Source organism: Notamacropus eugenii, chromosome 5 (assembly GCF_028372415.1).
Source record: "Notamacropus eugenii isolate mMacEug1 chromosome 5, mMacEug1.pri_v2, whole genome shotgun sequence".
NCBI classification, from domain to species: Eukaryota; Metazoa; Chordata; class Mammalia; order Diprotodontia; family Macropodidae; genus Notamacropus; species Notamacropus eugenii.
The window spans coordinates 125692829-125713605 of NC_092876.1; the positions used below are offsets into that span (position 1 = coordinate 125692829).

The 20777-nt window shown below is 35.0% G+C and overlaps 1 protein-coding gene across 2 annotated transcripts in view; it reads left to right on the top strand.

Annotated features, from left to right (window-relative positions):
- The window catches only part of RSF1 (remodeling and spacing factor 1), a 131717-nt gene that overhangs the window by 38593 nt on the left and 72347 nt on the right, over nt 1-20777 (top strand). For both annotated transcript variants that reach the window (XM_072610755.1, XM_072610756.1), the window contains exon 2: nt 11215-11306. In XM_072610755.1, the coding sequence (XP_072466856.1) occupies nt 11215-11306 (92 nt within the window). The remainder of the gene's footprint in view (nt 1-11214; nt 11307-20777) is intronic.

Here is a 20777-nt window from a genome sequence, read left to right on the forward strand (position 1 = left end):
GTTATTTTGAATAGAATTTCTCCATCTTCTTGCTGAGTTTTGTTGAAAATAGAAAGGCTGATGATTTATGTAGATTTATTTTGTACCTTGTCAAATTATAGTGATTATGGATATCCTTGCTTTACCTTTAGTCTTAGAGGAAGGACCTCAAATTTTTCTTTATTACGTAAAATTCTGGCTCTTGTTTTAGATAGATTTTATTTACCCTATTAAGGAAAGATCTCATCATTCCTATGATTTTTAGTGTTGTTTTTTTTTTTAGTCCAGAATTGGGTGTTATATTTTGTTGTAGGCCTTTTCTGCATCTTTTTTGATTTAATAACTTGATTTTTCTTGCTTTTGCCTATAGTTTTATTATGTTTATCATTTTTTTAATGTTAACTCAATCAACAATCACTTATTAAACAACAACACTGCACCAGACAGTCGCTGGGGATAAAAATACAAAGAAAGAAACAATTCATACAAAGAGCTTATATTCTAATAATTGAGCTAACTTAGTATTTCTGTTGTGAATACTATTTGATCATAGTGTACAGTCTTTTTGACATTGCTGGAGACTCTTTCTTGTTGTTCATTCATTTCAGTTTGTCCAACTCCTCATGCCCCGGTTTGGGATTTTCTTCGCAAGAATATTGGAGTGGTCTGCTATTTCCTTTTCCACCTCATTTTACAGATGAGAAACTGAGGCAAATAGGGTTAAGTGACTTGCCCAGGGTCACATAGCTAATAAGAGTCTGAAACTGAATTTGAATTCAGGTCCTCCTGACTCTATGCCCAGCACTTTAGCCACTGCTCCACCTCGCGTCCCCTCTAATTTTTTACTCAAAATTTTCATGACAGTATCCATTAAGGATATTGGTCTATATTTTTCCTTCTTTGATTTGTCTCTGGTTTGAGTATTAAAACTACATTTGTATTGTAGAAAGAATTTGAAGACTTCTCTTCTGCAAAGGTGTGGGGTATGAGTGTCTTCTTTAATTGCTTTTCATTGGAGCCATGCTTGTTCTTTATAATTTTACAAGAGTTACAGTCAGTTCTGCTATAATGTATATTTTGAAAATGTAAATTTGTTCCAATGAGATTGATATATCAGGGAACATTTTTAACATAACTCAGATTTTGAATTTTCTTCTGAATGATTTTGTTCTATGAGAAAACTGCACCACTTCACAACTCACATTCTGCAACCCACTTTTACAAGCAGACTTCAGGTCTTTGTCAAAGTAAAATACTAGTGTATTGTATATTTTCTGAGAGTAGAAAGGCTGGTCCATACTCTCCTTCTTTTCCTTCTTCCCCTTTTCCCCATTGCTGAAGCCCCCTGAGGCCCAAGAGTCATAGCCTGTCCAAACTACTCCACACTTTGTCAGTCCGTCTGACAAAATGGGAACTGGGGTACAGGAGGAACAGTAGCTGAAAGTCACAAATGTTACCACTATTTGTTGTAGCAATTATGTATTGGCCATTTAACTTGTGTAGAACTGTGCTACTATTTTTTAAATTAAATTCTTATGTTTTGTGTGTGTTACTGACCAAGTTTTTGAGCTTTATGTCCTTACTTTCATTTTTCCCATGTTTCTGTTGTAGTTTTGCTTAGCGTAGTGCTTTTTAGCAATGCATGTATCAAGTTATAGCAGAATTGACTGCACTTTTGACATTTTTATGTGAGGTTCTTTACATTTGCATTGTTGTCACTGTGTATTTTGTTTTCTTGTGTCTACCTCACACTGCATCAGTTCATGTAGATCTTTCTATGCTTCTGTATTTGTTATATTCATAATTTCTTATTTATTAACAACATTCCATTACATTACATTTATGAACCACAATTTGTTTAGCCATTCCCCAGTTGATGAGCATCTTTTTGATTTCCAATTCTGTGCATTCAAAAAAAGTGCTGCTATAAATATTTTGTAATATATAAGGGACTTTTTTCTTATCAGTAGCCTCCTTGACATATAAGCCTAGTAATGGAACCTGTAGGTAAAAAAAATAGGGACATTTTATAGCCACTTTATTTGCATAGTTCAACAATGTACCAGTATGCCTATCTTCCCACAAAACCTTCAACGTTGACTATTCTCATATTTTGTCATCCTTGCCAAATTATTGTTTTGGTTTGCGTTGGTTGTTGTTAATAAATTTGCTTTTCTTTTGAGAACTATTCATATCCTTAGGCCACTTATTTAATGGAAAATTCCTTTTTTAAAAAGTCTATTTATTTCTGTATTGTGGGTATCAAACCCTTATAAGAGAAATTTGATGCTAAGATTTTTCTTCATTTGACTACTTCCTTTATGGTAAGTTTTTTTTTTTGTTTGTGCAGAAGCTTTTTAGTTTCATAAATTGAAACTTAAATGTTTATTGACTTGTTTTAACTTTTGCAATTACCTCTATCCTTTAGTTGTGAAGTGGTTTTTAGCTGTAAAAGGTATTTACCCATAACTGTGAGAGGTATATTAGCTGCTCCTTTTTAATATTTTTATAATATGATCTCCATATTTAGTCCCCAGTTAATGTCAATCCTTTCTTTAATAGCCCTTTATTGAATGTAATTTTATTGAGTTGGGTTTTTTTGTAAGTTTTATGTGCCTTAGTGCATAGTCAGTTTTTGTAAATGTTCCATACACAGCTGAGAATATGCATACTTTATATTTCTATTCTTCAGTTGCTAGAGAGCTATCAAATCTAACTTTTTGTTTCTTATAAATCTGGAATTTATTCCTGTTATTTTTCCATAGAGTATTTAAAAGCTGTCTTGTTTGATGCATATATTAAGTATTGATATTAATTCATTGTCTGTGCTTCCTTTAAACCAAACATAACAAACTTTTCCTTGAATCTCTTCTAATCAAAACAGTATTTAGTGTTATGCTGTCTATGAGAGATCATGATTGCTACCCCTGCTTTTTTGAGTTTACCTGAATTGTAAAATATTTTGTTCCAACCCTTTAACTTAACTGTTTAATTCTTTTTGTTTCTTATAAACAATAAATTGTTAGATTCTGCTATCTGAACCTTTCTGCTCCCTCCTTTATTTTATTGGTGAGTTCATCCTGTTTCCCTTTACAGTTATGATTATTAATTAGGCATTTCCTTCTATTATATTGTCTTATATCTTGCTCTCTTTTCTCCTATTCCCTCGCCTTATGTAGAAGAAAAGAATATTGAAAAGGGAGATTTCACAGTACTAATTTTAACTATATTTAGCAACAATCTACTAATATTCTATGCTTTTCTCCTCTACTTGCCTACTCCCTCGTCATGGTTTCTTACCCCTGCTTTCTCTTCTTCATCTCATGAATTCATTTCTCTCTAATCCAGTCTAATTTTCAAGGAGACTGATGCTTGCTTCGTTTTTCCAGGAACTCTGGTAATTTGTGGCTTTGCTTATGACAATGTAAATTCCTGGGTTTATCTCTTGAGTTTCTCTAGCTCCGTAATATTTTGGTCATTTTCTTCTGTTAATTTGTTTTTCCAGCCTTATTTCTCCATTTAGGATTTTTTTATCAGGGCTAGGTTCTTTGTAAGAAATGGAACTTTCCTTAGACTAGGTCTCTATTGTCTAGGTTAAAACCATGCTTCAGAAGTATTTTCAGCTGTGCAGATCTGAGATAGGAAGGTCTTAATTTTGAGTAGTCATTGACCTTCAGATTTTAGCCCTAAAGGGTTCATGAGTCCTGTTCTGGGTTGGACTTAGATAAGTGTAAGTTCCAGGAATTTTTGGTTACACTTCTGCCTTTTGTCTCATCCCCATGATTTTCATACTAAGTTTCAATTCTTAGGCTTGTCTGTGTTCCAGTGCTCCCTGGTCTGGAAGACTTGCATTCCCTCACTACGCTTTTCTATTTGAATTTTTTCCTAATACCCATAGGTTTCTAGCTTTCTCTTTGTGTGGACCTTGCCTAAGAAAATGCAGTTAGTATAGTTTGACCTTAGATTTCTTGGTCATTACTACGTGTGGTGCTATTTTTTCCATATCTGTTAGAAGTAGTTTTGAGAGTGCCAAGCTGTTCTGTTTCTAATCATTCCACTATCTTGAGGAAATTCATGTGCATCTTTTATATTAATAGAGCACCTAATGATTTATTTTTTAAAAATTGATTTGATACTTTTAGTGATTGTTTCATATCAACATCACTTTCCAATATTTCACTTTTCTACGTCCGGAGAGCCACCTCGTTTTACTAAGGAATTAAAAAAAACCCAGAAAAGTAGCTCAGCAAAACTAATGCTTTAATCAAATTTAACATTATAGGCACTATGCCATTACTATAGTCCTCTATCCTTGCAAAAATAAAGGGAAAGATATGCATTCTCATATCTTCAGAGTCAAGCTTACTATTATAATAGTGTTCAGATTTTATTTTGTTGTTCTTTACATTTATGTTATTGTGGTACTGTATTTTTTTTGTTCTGCTTACTTAATTTTGCATCTGTTCATATACCTTTTCCATGCTTCTCTGTTTTCTTCATATTCATTTTTTCCTATTGTACAATAATTTTTATTATGTTCATGTAATATGATTTTTAGCCTTTCCTCCACGATGTGCTTCCAGTCACTTGCTACTTTAAAAAAGTGTGGTTATGAATATTTTGCTGTTGCTTTCTTTCTCTTTTTGACCACTTGGACTATATACCTTTCAGTGGGATCTTTGGATCAGTGGGTGTGGGCATTTTAGTTTGCAAAATTCCACATTGCTTTCTTGAAAGACTTGACCAATTTACAGCTTCAGTAGCAGCAGAATCTGTCATTCATACTCAACCCCACCCTCCCAAAACAGCCTATTCCAACTTTATACATTGTAATATTAAAGATCATACTAGAGAAAATTAGAAGAAAACCAGATCAGGTACCTTTCATAGGTATTGGTAGAAAGCAGATTCTTAAACACACAAGGAAAAGTAAGTGCAAAACTAAATTGGTAACTTTGATTTCATTAAATAGAAAAGATTTTGCATAAATAAAATCAAAAGTTAGAATAAGAAGAGAAGCAATTGACTGGGGAAAAAACATCTTTACCCCCAATATCTCTAATAAGAGTCTGATATCCAGTATATCTAGGAAACTGATACATATGTGTGTGTGTACACACACACACACACACACACACACACACACACAAAATTGATTGCAATCTAACCTGCTAGGCACTAATAGAATATTCTTCAATTTTATATGGTACCCAGCTATCAGCCCAGACTCTCACTGTCAGTCAACAAGCATTTATAAGCATTTATTATGTGCCAGCCACTGTGCCAAGCACTGAATACAAATAAAAGCAGAAAGAAAAACAGTCTCTGCCCTCAAGGAACTTACATTCTAGTAAGGGAAGTCAACACATAAGAAGAACTTAAAAGATTGGTGCAAAGGAAGAAGGAAAGTTGGGGCCAGGGTATGATGGAAGAGTCTGTATTGCGACCTGGTGAGAAATGAAGAAATGACTGGACAAATACAGGTTTTTGGGAAGAGCCAGCTGATCCAAGAGAGAGGCACTACAGGTGCAGGCCAAGGGTACTACTCGGGTGTGAATTCCAGGGCTGAAGTGATCTTCCATGATGAAGGGCCTTATGGGACTTGATGGAGAAGTCTAGATTATAGCCTGGTGAGAAAAGAAGAAGTTTTCTGCATCCCTACTCTTATCTGCACCTATCCTCCACCCCCAGCTTCCTCTTTTCCAGTACATAACTCCCTTCCCTGGTCATCTCTTCCCAATATGTGTTATCTTTGTATATTAGAATGTAAACTTTGAAAATCTTGGTATCCCCAAAGTGCACTGCCTGTATGGAAAGCACTTAAATGATTTTCCATTCATTCACATTAAACCTTGATTATATGGAAATCTTGGAAGAGAGAGAAGGAATTCCAATGAATAGGAGCAAAGGGGAGTTCTCTAATGAGAATGATATGGACATCTAGGGAGCTTATCAACCATTTTAGATTTTTAAAAGTCATATCTACTCATTCTTCCAGTCCTAACTTTCCAGATTGGAACTTAAGGCTAAACTCTGTGGATTTCTAGTAAAACTTACATGGCCTTGTATGGACCTGGCCTGTTTTATCTTGTGTCCTGCTGCTGGGGTCAGCAGAAGTCCCACGGCCCTGTTTTGCTTCTGGGGTCTGACTCCAAGATACCTTCTTATGTGCTGAATGACTGCCAGGAGGCTAAGTCCTAGATGCCATCTTTGAGATCAGAGCTACAGCACTGCATTTCTGGTCTATTTTTTTGATCTGGGTCCTCTGTCCTAGACTACCTGTTTTACAAAGTTCTTGCCCTAGTCTCCTGTCTGTTGCTTAAATTTGTGATTTTTCACTGGAAAGATCATCTATCTTGGTTTCTTCTTAGATTTCTAGTCACTGCTTAGTCTGGCACTACAGTACTTCCTCTTCAATCTTGATTGGTCTTCAAGAGTCATGTACAGAAGATGGAAGCAAGGGTTCATAATGGAGGATAAATGCAAAATCATAAATATAAAATATGAAAATGTCATGGTTCCAAAAGGTATGTCAGGGCTCATGTGAATTGATACAGAGTGATGTAAGTAGAACCAAAATGTAAGTGAAAACACCAACAAAAGGCAATTGAACTGAGTTTCTGGTAAGCTGATGACACAACACACATTCCTCCTTTCATTAAAGCAATGTGAAATACATTGGTATTAGTATATAACAGGTGGGGAACCTGTAGCCTTGAAGCTACATCTGACCCTCTAGTGCAGGCCCTTTGACTGAATCCATACTTCACAGAACAAATCCCCTGAATAAAATGATTTATTCTGTAAAACTGGGACTCAGTCAAAAGGCTGCACCCGAAGACCTAGGTGGTGACCTCAGGACCGCAAGTTCCCCACAGCTGTACATTATCAGAATGAAAGCAAAACCAACAAAAGGGTTGTTTTAAAAATCATGTTGAGGAAAAGGGGAATGATCAAATGTGGGAGATGGATGATTTAGCTACAAAGTACAGTGATAACACATTAGAGTACGGAGAGAAGGCAAAGCTGTTCCAGTCTTTGTTTGTTTCAGTTTTCTCTACAAAAGAGAATGATTTCCAGACTAGAAAGGACAGAACAGAAGTGGTAAATAGGGAGATATACCCAGAAGAAGTAAGGAGTTAGAGAATATCTAGCTTTCCTTGGAATTTAAGTTACTGGAATCCTTACTACTGATAGCACTGATAAATTTGATTACTGAAGCCACCAGCTGTAATCATTGAAATTTCATGAAAGTAGGACAGATACCTTAGTATTGGAGAATAAAAACTAGAAGAGTGCTTAGAGACTATTTTGTCCTGGCCTTCATTTTATAGATGAATAACTTAGGCCCTGGGTTAATTGACCTGCCTAAGGAACTATGGAACATATTTTTTCTTACTGTAAAGTCCAGTGTTCTTTCCATTGTTTCATGCTATGTTGCCAGTTAAAAACAAACAGGAAGGGAATGATCTCTTTAAGCAAGTGAACTTGACTTAAATTCTTGGCAAAATGCTAGGGTTATTAAAGAAATGGTTATTGAACATCTAGAAAAGGAAGCAATGATTATAGAGAGCACAGAATCATTAAGTATATATCTAGCTATATTTCCTTTTTAGACAAAGTTATTAGACTGACAGTTGAAGGAATGTGGTGAGCTAGGTGACTAGTATAGTTAGGTGAATTAAAATGGTTATTAATAGCCCCAAGTCAACTTGGAAAGAGATTCTCAGTGAAGTATATATATATGTGGACCTGCAGGTTTCCCTGTGTCAGTAACTTTGTCAAACATAGATGGTATGTTTATCAAAATTGCAGAAAGTAATAATAGCTCAGCTAGAATTTTTTTTTTTTTTAAAGTGATGACAGAAAAGAGATTTATTCGATTCTCGAGAATCTGGACAATCCTACAGCAGTTCACCTGGAGTAGGAGAGCCCAGCTAGAATTTTTATAGCACTTTTAAGATTTGCAAAGCACTTTTGCAAAATTATCTCATTTGAGCCTCCCAATAACACTATGAGGTAGGTACTGTTGTTATCCCCATTTTACAGATAGGGAGACTGAAGCAGACAGAAGCTAAGTGACTTGACTATACAACTAATTAGTAACTGAGGCTGTATTTAAATTTAGTTTTTCTTGACTCCAGATTGAGTTCACCATCCACTGAACCACCTCGTTACCACAAAGCTGGGAGGAACATCCAACTTACCGATACTTGAGAGTAATAAAAACAAAAAAATTTTGATGAGCTAGCTTAGAGCATTACATTGAATCAACTGAAAAGCAGTTTAATAGCTGTTACTTAAAATCCAAAATTCATTTGGTGATAAGGAAAAACGTATATGATTTGAATGGATTACAAAACCTGCAGCATACTTCAGACTTGCCATGAGAAAATAACTCTTTAGGGAAACAGAGTAAGAACATTCAGGTGTTTGCCCATAAGTGCAATGTGGAGTTCTGACGAACCTATACATTTCCTCCAACAGCATGATTAGCAAGACCTTTCTGTAACACAGCCTTGACTTCGTTACTTCTTGCTTGCTATTTATACTTCCGTCTTCTCTAACCTTTACCATAAACCTGCAGTCAGAAATATTTGTACTGAAGCAAGGAACAAATCTTATGTAAGGTGATAGAAGAGTGGCTCAGTCTGGACAAACTTTTGGTCTTGTGTAGGTGAAGAAAATGATTTTAAAGGATGAAAGACCTCAGGAACCAGAAGTGCTGATAGTCTCAGCTCAAAAAATAAAACATGGAAGGGCTCCTCTGTCAACAGTTATATTCATTACATTTGGTCTTGTCTTTTTTAGCCTGCAACAATTTCCAAAAAGGAGTGTTTTCTGAATCTTCTTAACTCCACAATGGATACAAAGTGTAGAAAACAATTTTCTGTTGTTCTATATTGCCTGTAGTTTCTATTATTTAGGTTTTCTTTGTTTGCTAGTCATACATTGGCAAGAAGATGTTATATTTCTAAAGTATTTGTGACAAAAATTTAAAACATTTCAAAGTAAATTGTTAGTAAATATTACCAGTAGAATCACAGGATCTAGAGTTGGAAGTGATCTTAGAAATTAGTATAATCCCTTCATTTTGCACATGAAGAAAATAAGATGCAGGAAGGTTAAAGTGAGTTTGTATGACTTTGAATAAACTTTTTACATTAAAAATAACAAATATAACATCTTTATGGACAGATACCAATTTAGAATATTTTGTTTTTAAACATTGCAGAATGACTTCATGCTTATAAAATTAATTGTTAAATCAGAATTCACTTTTTTCCCCAAATTGCCTTCCCTCAAATCTAAGGACTTAAAATTTTGTGTTTTCATTGAAAATAAGCCATATGCACAAAAGAAAATAACCATTTTAGGAGCCTTACTTGTCTTTTGATCTGTATGGAGAGCTTCAAGAATGGAAATGTACTTTTTAGATTCAGATCAGCAATTCATTTGTAACTTAGAATCTTAGAGATTGACTGGGAAACTGGAAGACTATGCCCATAGTCATGTATCCAGTACAGGTCAGGGGCAGGACCTGAATGCCCAGATCTTTCTGTCATCAAAGCCAACTGTCTACATATCATGTTGCTATTGCTCTAATAGTGTAAATCAGTAAGTGGCCAATTCAAATTGAATGGCACAGAGGAGAAAGTACTCATAGTGTATAGCAGTGTGGTGTAGTGCTTGACTTAGTAAAATTCGAATTCAGATTCAGTTGTGTGACTGTGAGCTAGTCACTTAAACTGTTTTACCATTAGGCCCCTAAGATGTAATGTAGGAACACTAACTGTAGTATGTACCTCATGAGATTATTATGAGGAACAAATGCGATTGCATAAAGCACTACTTAAATCGGAAAAAAAAAAACCCGCTCAGTTATTAATATTCAAAGAGGGAGTTTTCCAGAAAAACTTTGAGGAGAACATGGAAGCTGGGCAGCCCATGAAAGATAGATGGGCTTCAGAGAGGAGACTATAATAAGGGAAGTAGATATGGCAGAAAGGAGGAAGGAGGTGTTCAGGGTAGGATGAAGAGACCTACTTGACAAAAACAGGGAGATTCCACATATGAGAGCAATGGGAAGTAATGGGAAAAGTCAGACTATTCAAAAGTAATACTTGAATACTTCAAGATAGTAATACTTGTGAGATATTAGAAAAAGGAATTAAGATGATGTTGTAAATGTTTTCTATCAATTTGGAGACATTGAGAAGCAACTGAAATTTTCAAGTAGGGAATTAGAATAACAAGATAAAAGCAAATATTTGATGGATTTTGAACTGCCTCTGTGTGCAGGATGAATTGGAAGGGAAAGAGATGGGAGGAAGCAGAGAGATTAGTTAGGAGACTTTTGTAATAGTTATGTCTTGAAGAAATAAGGGCCTAATCTAAGTCAGTTGCAATAGGAATGGATTAAATGCCAGACTGATAGGTAATCTTTTACTTTCTCTTACTAGGAACCAAACCTTCACACCACTTCTCAGCCACTTTCCCCTCTTACTCCCCACCTTTTCAAGCTTCCTTTGGCATGTTTTCATCCGTGTTTATAATGTAAGCCACTTGTAGGCAAGGCCTGTCTTTCTTATATTTGTATCACACATTGAGAAAGGTATTAAGAAGGAAAACTTGATAGGACAATGATTGCTTAAATGTGGAAACCAGGGAGAAAAAGGAGTCAATTCACCCTAAAGCTCCTACCTTGCATGGCTAGGAGAATGATAATAGGATCAATACTACCACCCTGTGTGATACTTTATGGTTTTCTTATTGCTTTTATATATATGTTCAATTTTTTGATGCCTACTACAAAGGTTATCTTCTTGCATGATTCTCCAAAGCACAAATTCCTTTTGTAATATTCTTGACAAGCGGTTGTCTGCCTCTTTTTAAACACTTCCAGTAATTGGGAACTCACTCTCTGATGAGACAGACTATAGAACTGTTTCCTTATTTAGCTTAGATCAACCTTTCTTGAACTTTTTGGTGGAATGAGGCTCCAACTGGATTATGACTTTAGATTGCTATAATTTATTCAAAATACAAAGAATAGGTAAAGAGGTAATTCATTTTGTATCTCATGTATTTTATGTATTTAAATTATGGTTTATTTTGTTAAATTTTTCTCTACTTTAAGGAAATATTTTCAGATGTTTTGTTTAATCTTAACTACATATAAAATCATTAATGTAAGCTAACCTTTTTTGTATGTTTTCTTTCCTCTCTTTAAAGTACCAAAAGAATTGGTGGAGCTCCATTTGAAACTGATGAGGAAGATTGGTAAATCTGTAACAGCAGACAGATGGGAAAAATACTTAATCAAGGTAACTTTTTTATATCATCTATTAATGAGATACTGCCTTTCTCAATCTAAACTTTATAACTTTACTTTGCACAAATTAAAAATTTGAAAAACTAGTCCTGCTGATGTCATATAAAATAATTGTGCATATTACAAAGTATATGAGTAGGTGGCAAAATTGTTGTGTGATATCTGTAAGTGGATATTCAGTTTTGGCTAGGCAGTTGATCTGTACTCTTAGAAAGTAGTAGAGACTATATAGTGACAACCTTGGATACCAGAAAATGCTGAATCTGTAGGTGATTCTTGTAAACGGAAAATATCTTGAAAGGTAAGTAATATATTTGTCCTAGTCTTAATAAAAGTCAGCTCCCAAAGACCCCTAGTACATTTGTCAAGTCAACCATATTCCAGGGTGTATGTAGGTCAATAATTTAGGGGAATGGAATTCCAGCAGGGTCCAAGTGAATCAACTCTGAATCAGAAGGGGACTTATTTAAAATGATTCATTCAATTAAAGATCCAGTTTAAATTTTATCTTGGCCTTCCAGGATGGCCTTAGATTGGTACCTCAACCAATATCCCTTCCAAAGTTGACCTCAAGGATTACAGAAGCTTTGGAAGCTCAACCTCCCCCTGCCCCCTTTTTCTAAAACTGGCTGCAGCATCTGTATCTTCAGGGCACGTTTAATGGATTGTTTTGGTTTATATCCACTTGAAAAGGACCTGGATGTTATGTAGCTGTTCAAACCCTTAAGAATATTTTTAACCTTTTTGCTCCTTTTTCTTAATTGTTGACATTCACTGATTTCATATAAGCAGCTTTTTGACCTATTTGATTTTTTGAATCAGCAGATATGTGAAAAGTCAAGCTTATAACTAGATGGCATTTTGAATTTAGAATTTTTAAGAGTAGAAATCTTCATTCTTTTGATGCTGATTTGCCCTGTGACCTTAGAGAATACTGTTACAGTATGACATTTGAAATCATTAAGTCCTTCAAAAATTTTTTCTTTTCCTATTTATATGTATTTGACACAGGTTTTAAGCTAAAAAACAAAGAAGCAAAACAAACTAGTGCCAAGAGAATCCTATCCAGATTTAGAAATAGATAAAATTGCCTTATTGGTTTTGAAGAGTTTCTGAAATGTATTATAATGAGAAAAATTTTAAACGACAAATTAATTATCTCTTCTAGTACCTATAAAGTAGCCTAATGTAGTAGCTGCTAATGATGAACAGAAATATGAGATTTTAGGAAGCTGACTCTAGATGAACTTTTTAATATTGGTCTTCTTTGACAAATCTTGTTAAAGTTTTGATTTTATAACTCACAAAACAATTATTTTAAAACAGTAACTGGTGTTATATCTAAGAGCAAGACGTAGAATCTCTCTTGAGAGATTCTCACTTTCTTCATCTGGAAAATGAGAATAATGTAAGTGTGCTACCCACATCATTGGATATTGTGCAGAATGCACTCTATGAAATAAAGAAATGTTTAAATGTGAGGGTGATATTTTGTTCTCAATAATAATCATTCTTTATCATTATTGCTTATTTGTGTTGTAGAGCACTTGATTTTTTAAGGGGTCAGGACATCTGGATTTTCTAGCTCTATCTCTGTCACTTAACTGAGACCCTTTTCAGGGACTCAGTTTCCTCTTCTGTAAAGTGACCGATTTCAACTAGATGACTGAGATTCCTTTTCACCTCAGTGACCAATTATGTTTTGTGTGTATGTGCATGCACATGTGTATATGTGTGTATATGTGTATAATAGCTGTATGTATTGTGTTGTTCATAGAATATGAACTGTGAAATTTATGTAAAATTAGTCAGACTTCAGTATTTGTCATGTTCAATCATTGCAATAAATGAAGCCAGAGATTTATTTTTCATTGTTGCTGACAAATAACCACCTTAAATAAAATAATTTTAAAAAATATTTAAGTTATATTTTGAGTTCTGAGCTGTCTTTCTCTCTCCCTTCCATCCGGTTTACACTAGAGAAGGCCAGTGTTTGAGGTGGATAGCATCTTCCTTCATAGGTCATTTGTAGTTGATTTGACTATTCATGTGGCTCAGAATAATTGTTAGTCACAGTTAACTCTTCTAACAATATTGCTTTTACTGTATATGATCTCTTGGTTATGTTCATTTTACTCTTCATTATTTCATACAAGTCTTCATGTGTTTTTTCTAAAATCAACCTGCTCATCATTTCTTATGGCACTGTAATTCTATCACTATCATATATCACAACTTATTCAACCATACCGCAGTTGTTGGACATCCCCTCAATTTCAGTTCTTTACCTCCACAAAGAGAGCTGCTGTAAATATTTTAAACATAGAGTCTTCCTCATCAGAGAGTAAGTTCCCTATTACTGGAAATGTTTAAAAAGAGGCCAGACAACCGCTTGTCAGAAATATTACAGAAGGAATTTGTGCTTTGGAGAATCATGCAAGAAGATAACCTTTGTAGTAGGCATCAAAAAATTGAACATATATATAAAAGCAATAAGAAAACCATAAAGTATCACACAGGGTGGTAGTATTGCTCCTATTATCATTCTCCTAGTCATGCAAGGTAGGAGCTTTAGGGTAGACTGAATCTTTTTTCTCCCTGGTTTCCACATTTAAGTAATCACTGTTCTATCAAGTTTTCCTTCTTAATGCCTTTCTCAGTGTGTGATAGAAATATAAGAAAGATAGGCCCTGCCCACAGGTGGCTCACATTCTAAGCATGGATAAAAATATACCAAAGGAAGCTTAAAAAAGTGGGGAGTAATAGAGGAAAGTATCTGGGAAGTGGTTTGAATGCTTATTACCTGGATCACCTTGGGCAACAAAAAACCCAATGGTGGTATTGCTGAGTCAAAGGGTATTCACAGTTTTATAATTCTGGGCATGATTCCAGATTGCTCTCCAAAATGGTTGGATCAGTTCGCAGTTCGACCAGCAGCATATTAGTGTTCCAGTTTTTCCCTATCTCTTCCAACATATCCCCTTTTATCATTTTAACCAATCTGATATGGGTGAGATGATATCTCAACGTTGTTTTAATTTGCATTTCTCTAGCCAATAATAATTTAGAACATTTTTTCATATGACTAAATATAGCTTTGATTTCTTCTTCCAAAAAACTGCCTATTCATATCCTTTTGACCATTTACCATTTGGGAAATGACTCATATTCTTATACATTTGAGAGTTCTCTATAGATTTGAGATATTAGCTGAGAAACAGTCATAAAATTTATTTTCTCCCAATTTTCTGTTTTCCTTCTAGTCTTGGCTATAGTGATATTATTTGTATAAAACCTTTATAATTTAATATAATCAAAATTTTAAACATTTCATGTCCCAAAATGTTCTCTATCTCTTGTTTATTCACAAATAAAAAGATTTATTCCTATCCATAAATCTGACAGGTAATGTTTCATGTTCTTCTGATTTTCTTATAAAAATTCTTATGTCTAGATCATGTATCCATTTTGATCTTATCTTGGTAAATAGTGTAAGGTATCCCTCTATGCCTAGTTTCTGCCAGACTGCTTTCAGTTTTCCCAACTATTTTTTACCAATTAGTGAATTCTTATCTAAATCTTTACATTTACACAAAGTTTCTGTAATCATTTACTATTGTGTATTCACTCTATTCCAGTGACCTGCCATTCCCTTTCTTAGCCAGTCCCAGAGAGTTTTGATAATTACTGACTTATAATACAGTTTGAAATCTGGTACTGCTAAGCCTCCTTCCTTTACGTTTTTTTCATTAATTCCTATGGTATTCTTCCAAAGGAATTTTTTTGTTATTTTTTTCTAGCTTGGTAAAATAATTTTTTGGTAATTTCTTTGAATGGCTGAATACTGATTAGGTAGATTAGTTTAAGGTAGAATTGTCATTTTTAGTGTATTTTGCTCTGCCCACCCATGAACAATTAATTCTCCAATTATTTAAATCTGACTTTTTTTATGTAAAAAGTGTTTTGTACTTATGTTCATATAATTCCTGGGTTTGTCTTGGCAGCTATACTCCCAGGTATTTTATATAATAAGTCTATGGTTATTTTAAATAAAATCTCTCTTACCATTTCTTCTTGTAGTGCTTTGTTGGCACTGTATAAAAATGCTGATGATTTAGGTGGGTTTATTTTACATCCTTCTTAACTTAAATTGTTGTTTCAGCTAACTTTTATTTAAATCTCTAGAATTTTCCAAATATACCATCATATTGCCTGCAAAAGGAGATAGTTTTATTACCTCACTGCCCATTCTGATTCCTTCAGTTTTTTTCTTCTGTCGTTGCTGTTGCTAGCATTTCTATTACAATATTGAATAATATTGGTGATTTGGGGCATCCTTTTTTCACTCCTAATCTTATTGGGAAAGTTTCTCACTTATCCCCATTGCAAACAATGCTTGCTGAATAGTTTTAGGTAGATGCTTCTTATCATTTTAAGGAAAAATCCATTTATACCTATGCTTTCAAGTGTTTAATTTTAGAGGTCTAATTTAGGATTCTAAGATACTAATCAATATTTCCAAAAAATGATTTTTCTATTTAGGTCATCATTTAAATTGACTTCTTCTAGTTTTATGTTCATTTTCATTTCTTCCCTTTTATAACTTTATAGATTGAGTAGATAGTAATTCTTTTCATAAGATCATATTGCATATGTAGAAAGTATTTTCATAAAAATGTTTTACCTGATATTTCTGTAGGGGAGTTGATCAGAATTGCTTGGTAAACTTGATGAATTTACAGGTAGGGGGAGTGGTTTGACCTTTGGGACTTTTTGTTTTCATCTGCCCTGATGTTCTTTTGATCAATCAAGCAGGTAATTTAAGTGTTTTTGTGTCAGGCATTAACTATTCTAGGCCCTGGGGATACAGATGGAAAGCGACAGTCTCTATGCTCTAGGAGCCCATACTCTGCTGGGGATTCAGCATGTTCACATATAATTTTGACCCTTCTGGAGGAAGACAAGGGTTCCAAGAAGCAAAGGTGGAGGAGAAGGTAGCACAGAGGAGTGCATTCTAGGCATGGGGAACAGCCTACATAAAAATACAGGCAGGAGATGAAATGTCGTGTGGGAAGCAGCAAGTACACCAGTTTGTCTGGATCACAGAGTACATGAGGGGGATTATATGCTGGAAGGATAAATGGTAACCAAATTACGAAAGACTGTAAATACCAAATAATGGAATTTTATCCTAAAGTAGTAGGGAACCCTTAAAGCTTCTTAAGCAGAGGAGTGACAAGATCACACCTGTACTTTAATATTATCACTTTGGCAGCTGTATGGAGGTTGGATCAGAGAGGGGGAGGTGTGGGAACAGAGAGAACAATTAGGAGATGACTGCAGTAGGCCAGGTGAGAGGTGAAGATAAAAGTTTTCTTAGATTATTTCTTACATTATGGTCTTCAAGTTTTTTGACTTGTTTTCTTCTGAGACATGTAATCCGTAAGTTGTCTTGACATAGCTGTCTTTGAGACCAATATATTTTGCCTACATAGAAATCATGTTTTCTTTAAAATTATTACTTTTCTCCTTTTCCAGATTTTCCTTTATTTTTGTGTGTTTGCATTCCTAAATCATTTGTTTTCTCTTTTGTTTCTTAGGTGATGTTTGCCGATTAAAGATTCAAGTTTTTCTATTCACTCAGTTATTTTGGTTGTACAGGATATCAATTCTGCTTTCAAAATTTCTTATTGCTCTTTTAAATCATTTAGGAATACCCTGCTGTGCTTCCAAGCTTTCTTGGGAATCCACAGAGTTTACTGCTTAATCAGGTGTTGATTAATTTTGCTTTTTTTGTCTTTCAATATTTATTCATAGATATCTAGACTTATAGCTAATCTGAAGGGCATATTCTCTTTTGTTATTAGTATCTACTTGAAGTCTAACTTTTTCTTCCTCCTGAGATCTTTAGTAATTTCAGTCTTTGCCCCTAATATTTCTCCTGTTGCTCCCTTTCTGACTCCTCCCCCTCTTATGGCAGTTTCCTTCAGGGCTAAACTTCAGAGCTTTGTCAGCCTTCTCCCATGTTAAGGATTTTGCACTCAGTTGACCCCAGCTAGATGCCAGTTTCTTTTCCTAAAGGCCTAGTGGAGTACTGGTACATTACATACGCTGGTACATTACATACACTGGTACATTTCATCAGTTCCCTCCTTTCTCATGTGTCTTGCCAATTTTTTTTTCATCACAGAGTGTTAATGTTCCAGTCAGAACAACTTTTTGTTTTTAACAGCCATTCCACAGTATGGTAACAGGTTTGGGAAGGATTGCTGAATGAATGGGTCAGAGATTATTAGCTTTCCCTGCAGTTTGGTTCATCAGATTATCATCTCCTTGGGATTCTTGTTGTTCAGAGTTGAAAATATTTTTATCTCTTACTCATAATTCCTCCTTTGGAGAGGTTTGAAAGGTGGCAAAGATGAAAATACCTAGTACTAGAGCTACTGGAAAGTCCATGGTCACTAAGCCACTCGCCATTAAAGACAGAACTTGTTTCCTAGTCTTCTTTTCTGTCACATTGCATATAAGTGCTTGAGAAATATATGGTACATAAAATTTAATAGAGAAATATACGAATCTAAATTATAGTTTAAGAAAATCTGAGTAACTTGCATTTATGTCATACTTTGCAGTTTATGATTCACATTCTCGAAAATAACCCTATGATGCAGTTAATGCAAGTAGAATCTTCCTTATTAGATAGGTGTGTCAACTGAGGTTGAATGATTTTAGCAAGTGTCCCAAACTAGACTTAGTCTCATGTCCGTATCTAAATTCATTGTTTTATCTACTGCCTTCATCAAGATCATTAGAAGTCTCATATACCCTGACATTGGCACTGGCCTAGCAGTGTCATAGAGTGAATAGAACTTTAATTTAGCAGCTTTGACCTGTGAATCCCTTGCTAAATTAACTCCATTGGCTTTCCCTTACCTCTAGAATTGAAAAAATGAATTCCTTATTCAGACAGACAAGACTGACTGTTATGGAATGACTCTCTGGAAGGGAAGTAGGAGGTGAAGGCTACAGAAGAAAATTGTGGTTTGTCCTTCATTCTTGAAGAGGACCATAACATCAGGAAACTGATGCCATGACTTGCAGTTGAATTGAATTTGAGTGAGGAGTGGGCTGTGCAGAATCACCAGCCTCACTTTCTCCTCCAGAGCCATCTGGGTTCAGTGGCCAGATGTTGATCAGGAAGCATTGGGAGACTTGGTCCCTTTTAAGCCTAAGGTCTTTTCAGGTTCTCACTTTAAGGTTTGGTTATGTAAAAAGTCAAGTCAATAAGTATTTATTAAGCACTTATTATATGCTAGGCATTGTGCTAAATATTGTCCTTCAATGTAAAACCAAAAAGACATCCAAAAAAAAGTTTAGCTGGTTTTTTTTTTGTTTTTGACAGAAAGTATGATAGGAGTGGGAAGAGGAAGGAGAAAATTCTGTAGGTAGCCAAGACTTTATATGTAGGCTTCAGATTTCTTAGACTTTTTTTCCTGACTACACCTAGAATGAGACTGGTGAAACCAACTAGAACTCACTCAGATTTGGGGAATAGAATGAATTTATCATTAATTAATCAACCAACCCTATTTCATGATCAGTAACGACAGATAGAATTTAAACCAGTCTAGAGGATTGACCAATACAGATACCAGATTAACCTCCCAAGTTCAACCTACCTAGGACCAGAGCCTCATACTCAGCCAATAGAAAGGGAGAGAAAATAACCATTCCATTTTTTTTTTTATATCTCTCCATTATTGTTGAGCCAGGTCTGGGGTAAAGCTAAAGCTGTTCCCACAGGAGAGTGAAAAAGAAAACTTAGCACTCTACATTATCACCAGTTCAACATCCTGCTGACCCTCCATTATAGACATTTACCCAGGAGATTGAGAAAATCAACACTGACAAATCCATCCTTCACTGAAAGAGCTCCCCTGGAAAGGGCAAATAAATTTTTGAAGTGCTGACCCCTCAATAACCATTAAGGGCTTAGATTATCAAATCCTGAATCCCAGGCACTTTTCCTGGGGCAAAAATCTTGTCTTCATTCAGGAAAAGGTCCTTGTACACAGATTTTGTGCCTGATACATAGTAGCTGTGTCACTGTGTGCACTAAGTTACCATTGATTTCTTAGTTTCCAAATCCAGTAGCCTTTTTTAAAACTCTTATTTTCTTGAGTTCTTAACAGCCTTTGACACTGTCAGGCAACCTCTTCTCCTTGATATTCTCTTCTTTCTAGGTTTTCTGAACACCACTTTCTCCTGGTTTTTCTATTTGACTATTCCTTTTCAGTCTTTGTTGGAGTGTTGATCTATATTAGTTGAGCCCATTGGCTGTGGGTGTCCAGTAAGGCTCTGTCCTGGGCAGTCTCCTTCCCTCCCCTCCCCTATAATTCTCTTGGTGATCTCATCAGCTCCTATGATTTTAATTATCATCTCAATGCTGATAATTCTCAAATGTACTTATCTAGCTCTGACCTCTGCTGACTCATAGTCTCACATTTCCAACTGCCTTTCAGACATCTCAAACTAGGTGTACTGTACACATCTTAAACTTAACATGTTCAAAACTGAATTTATTATCCTTTCCCAAAAATCCTGTATATTTATTTGAACATACTTGTATATTGCATGTTGTCTTCCTTATTAGGCTGTGAGCTCCTTGAGAATAGGGACTATCTTTTGCCCTTCTTTGTAACCCTAGTTATTTTTTAAACATAATTTCTTTTTTCTTTTTTAATTAATTTTGGTTTTCTACATTCGCTTTCATAGGATTTTGAGTTCTTAATTTTTTCACTCTTCCTCAAGATGGCATGCATTCTGATAATAGACTATACATGTACAATCATTATATTAACATATTATGTTGTGAAAAAAGAATAAGAACAAAAGGGAAAAGCCATGAAAAAGGGAAAAAAACTATAAAAAGAAAATAGTATGCTTAGATCTGCAATCAGACTCCATAGTTTTTCCTCAGGATGTAGATAGTATTTTCTATCAATAGTCTTTTGGAATTGTCTTAGATCATTGCATTGCTGAGAAGAGCTAATTCTGTCAGAGTTGTTCATCACACAGTATGTAGCCATAGCACAATGTCTGGCTTATGGTAGACCTTTAACAAATGCTTATTGACTCACTGACTAATAAATGCTTGTTGATTGATCATATCACCCATAAATCTTTTCCGGGTTGATAGCCACAATTCCTTCAGATGGTCCTAGTTGATTTTTGGACACTCTCTTTATATTACCATCCTAAAATGTGGAGCCAAGGAGTAGACTCAGGTCTGATATGCATGACCTTCTACTCGTTTGGTAGAGGAGATGACAAAGTCCTTGGTTTAAAGCAACTTATGTAAGAAGAGAAGGTTTGGAATAGCAGTTCTGAGAAAATGCTATAGAGATACTCAAGGAATAATAAGATTACCATGCATAAGTGAGGACCATTTGAGATCATAGAG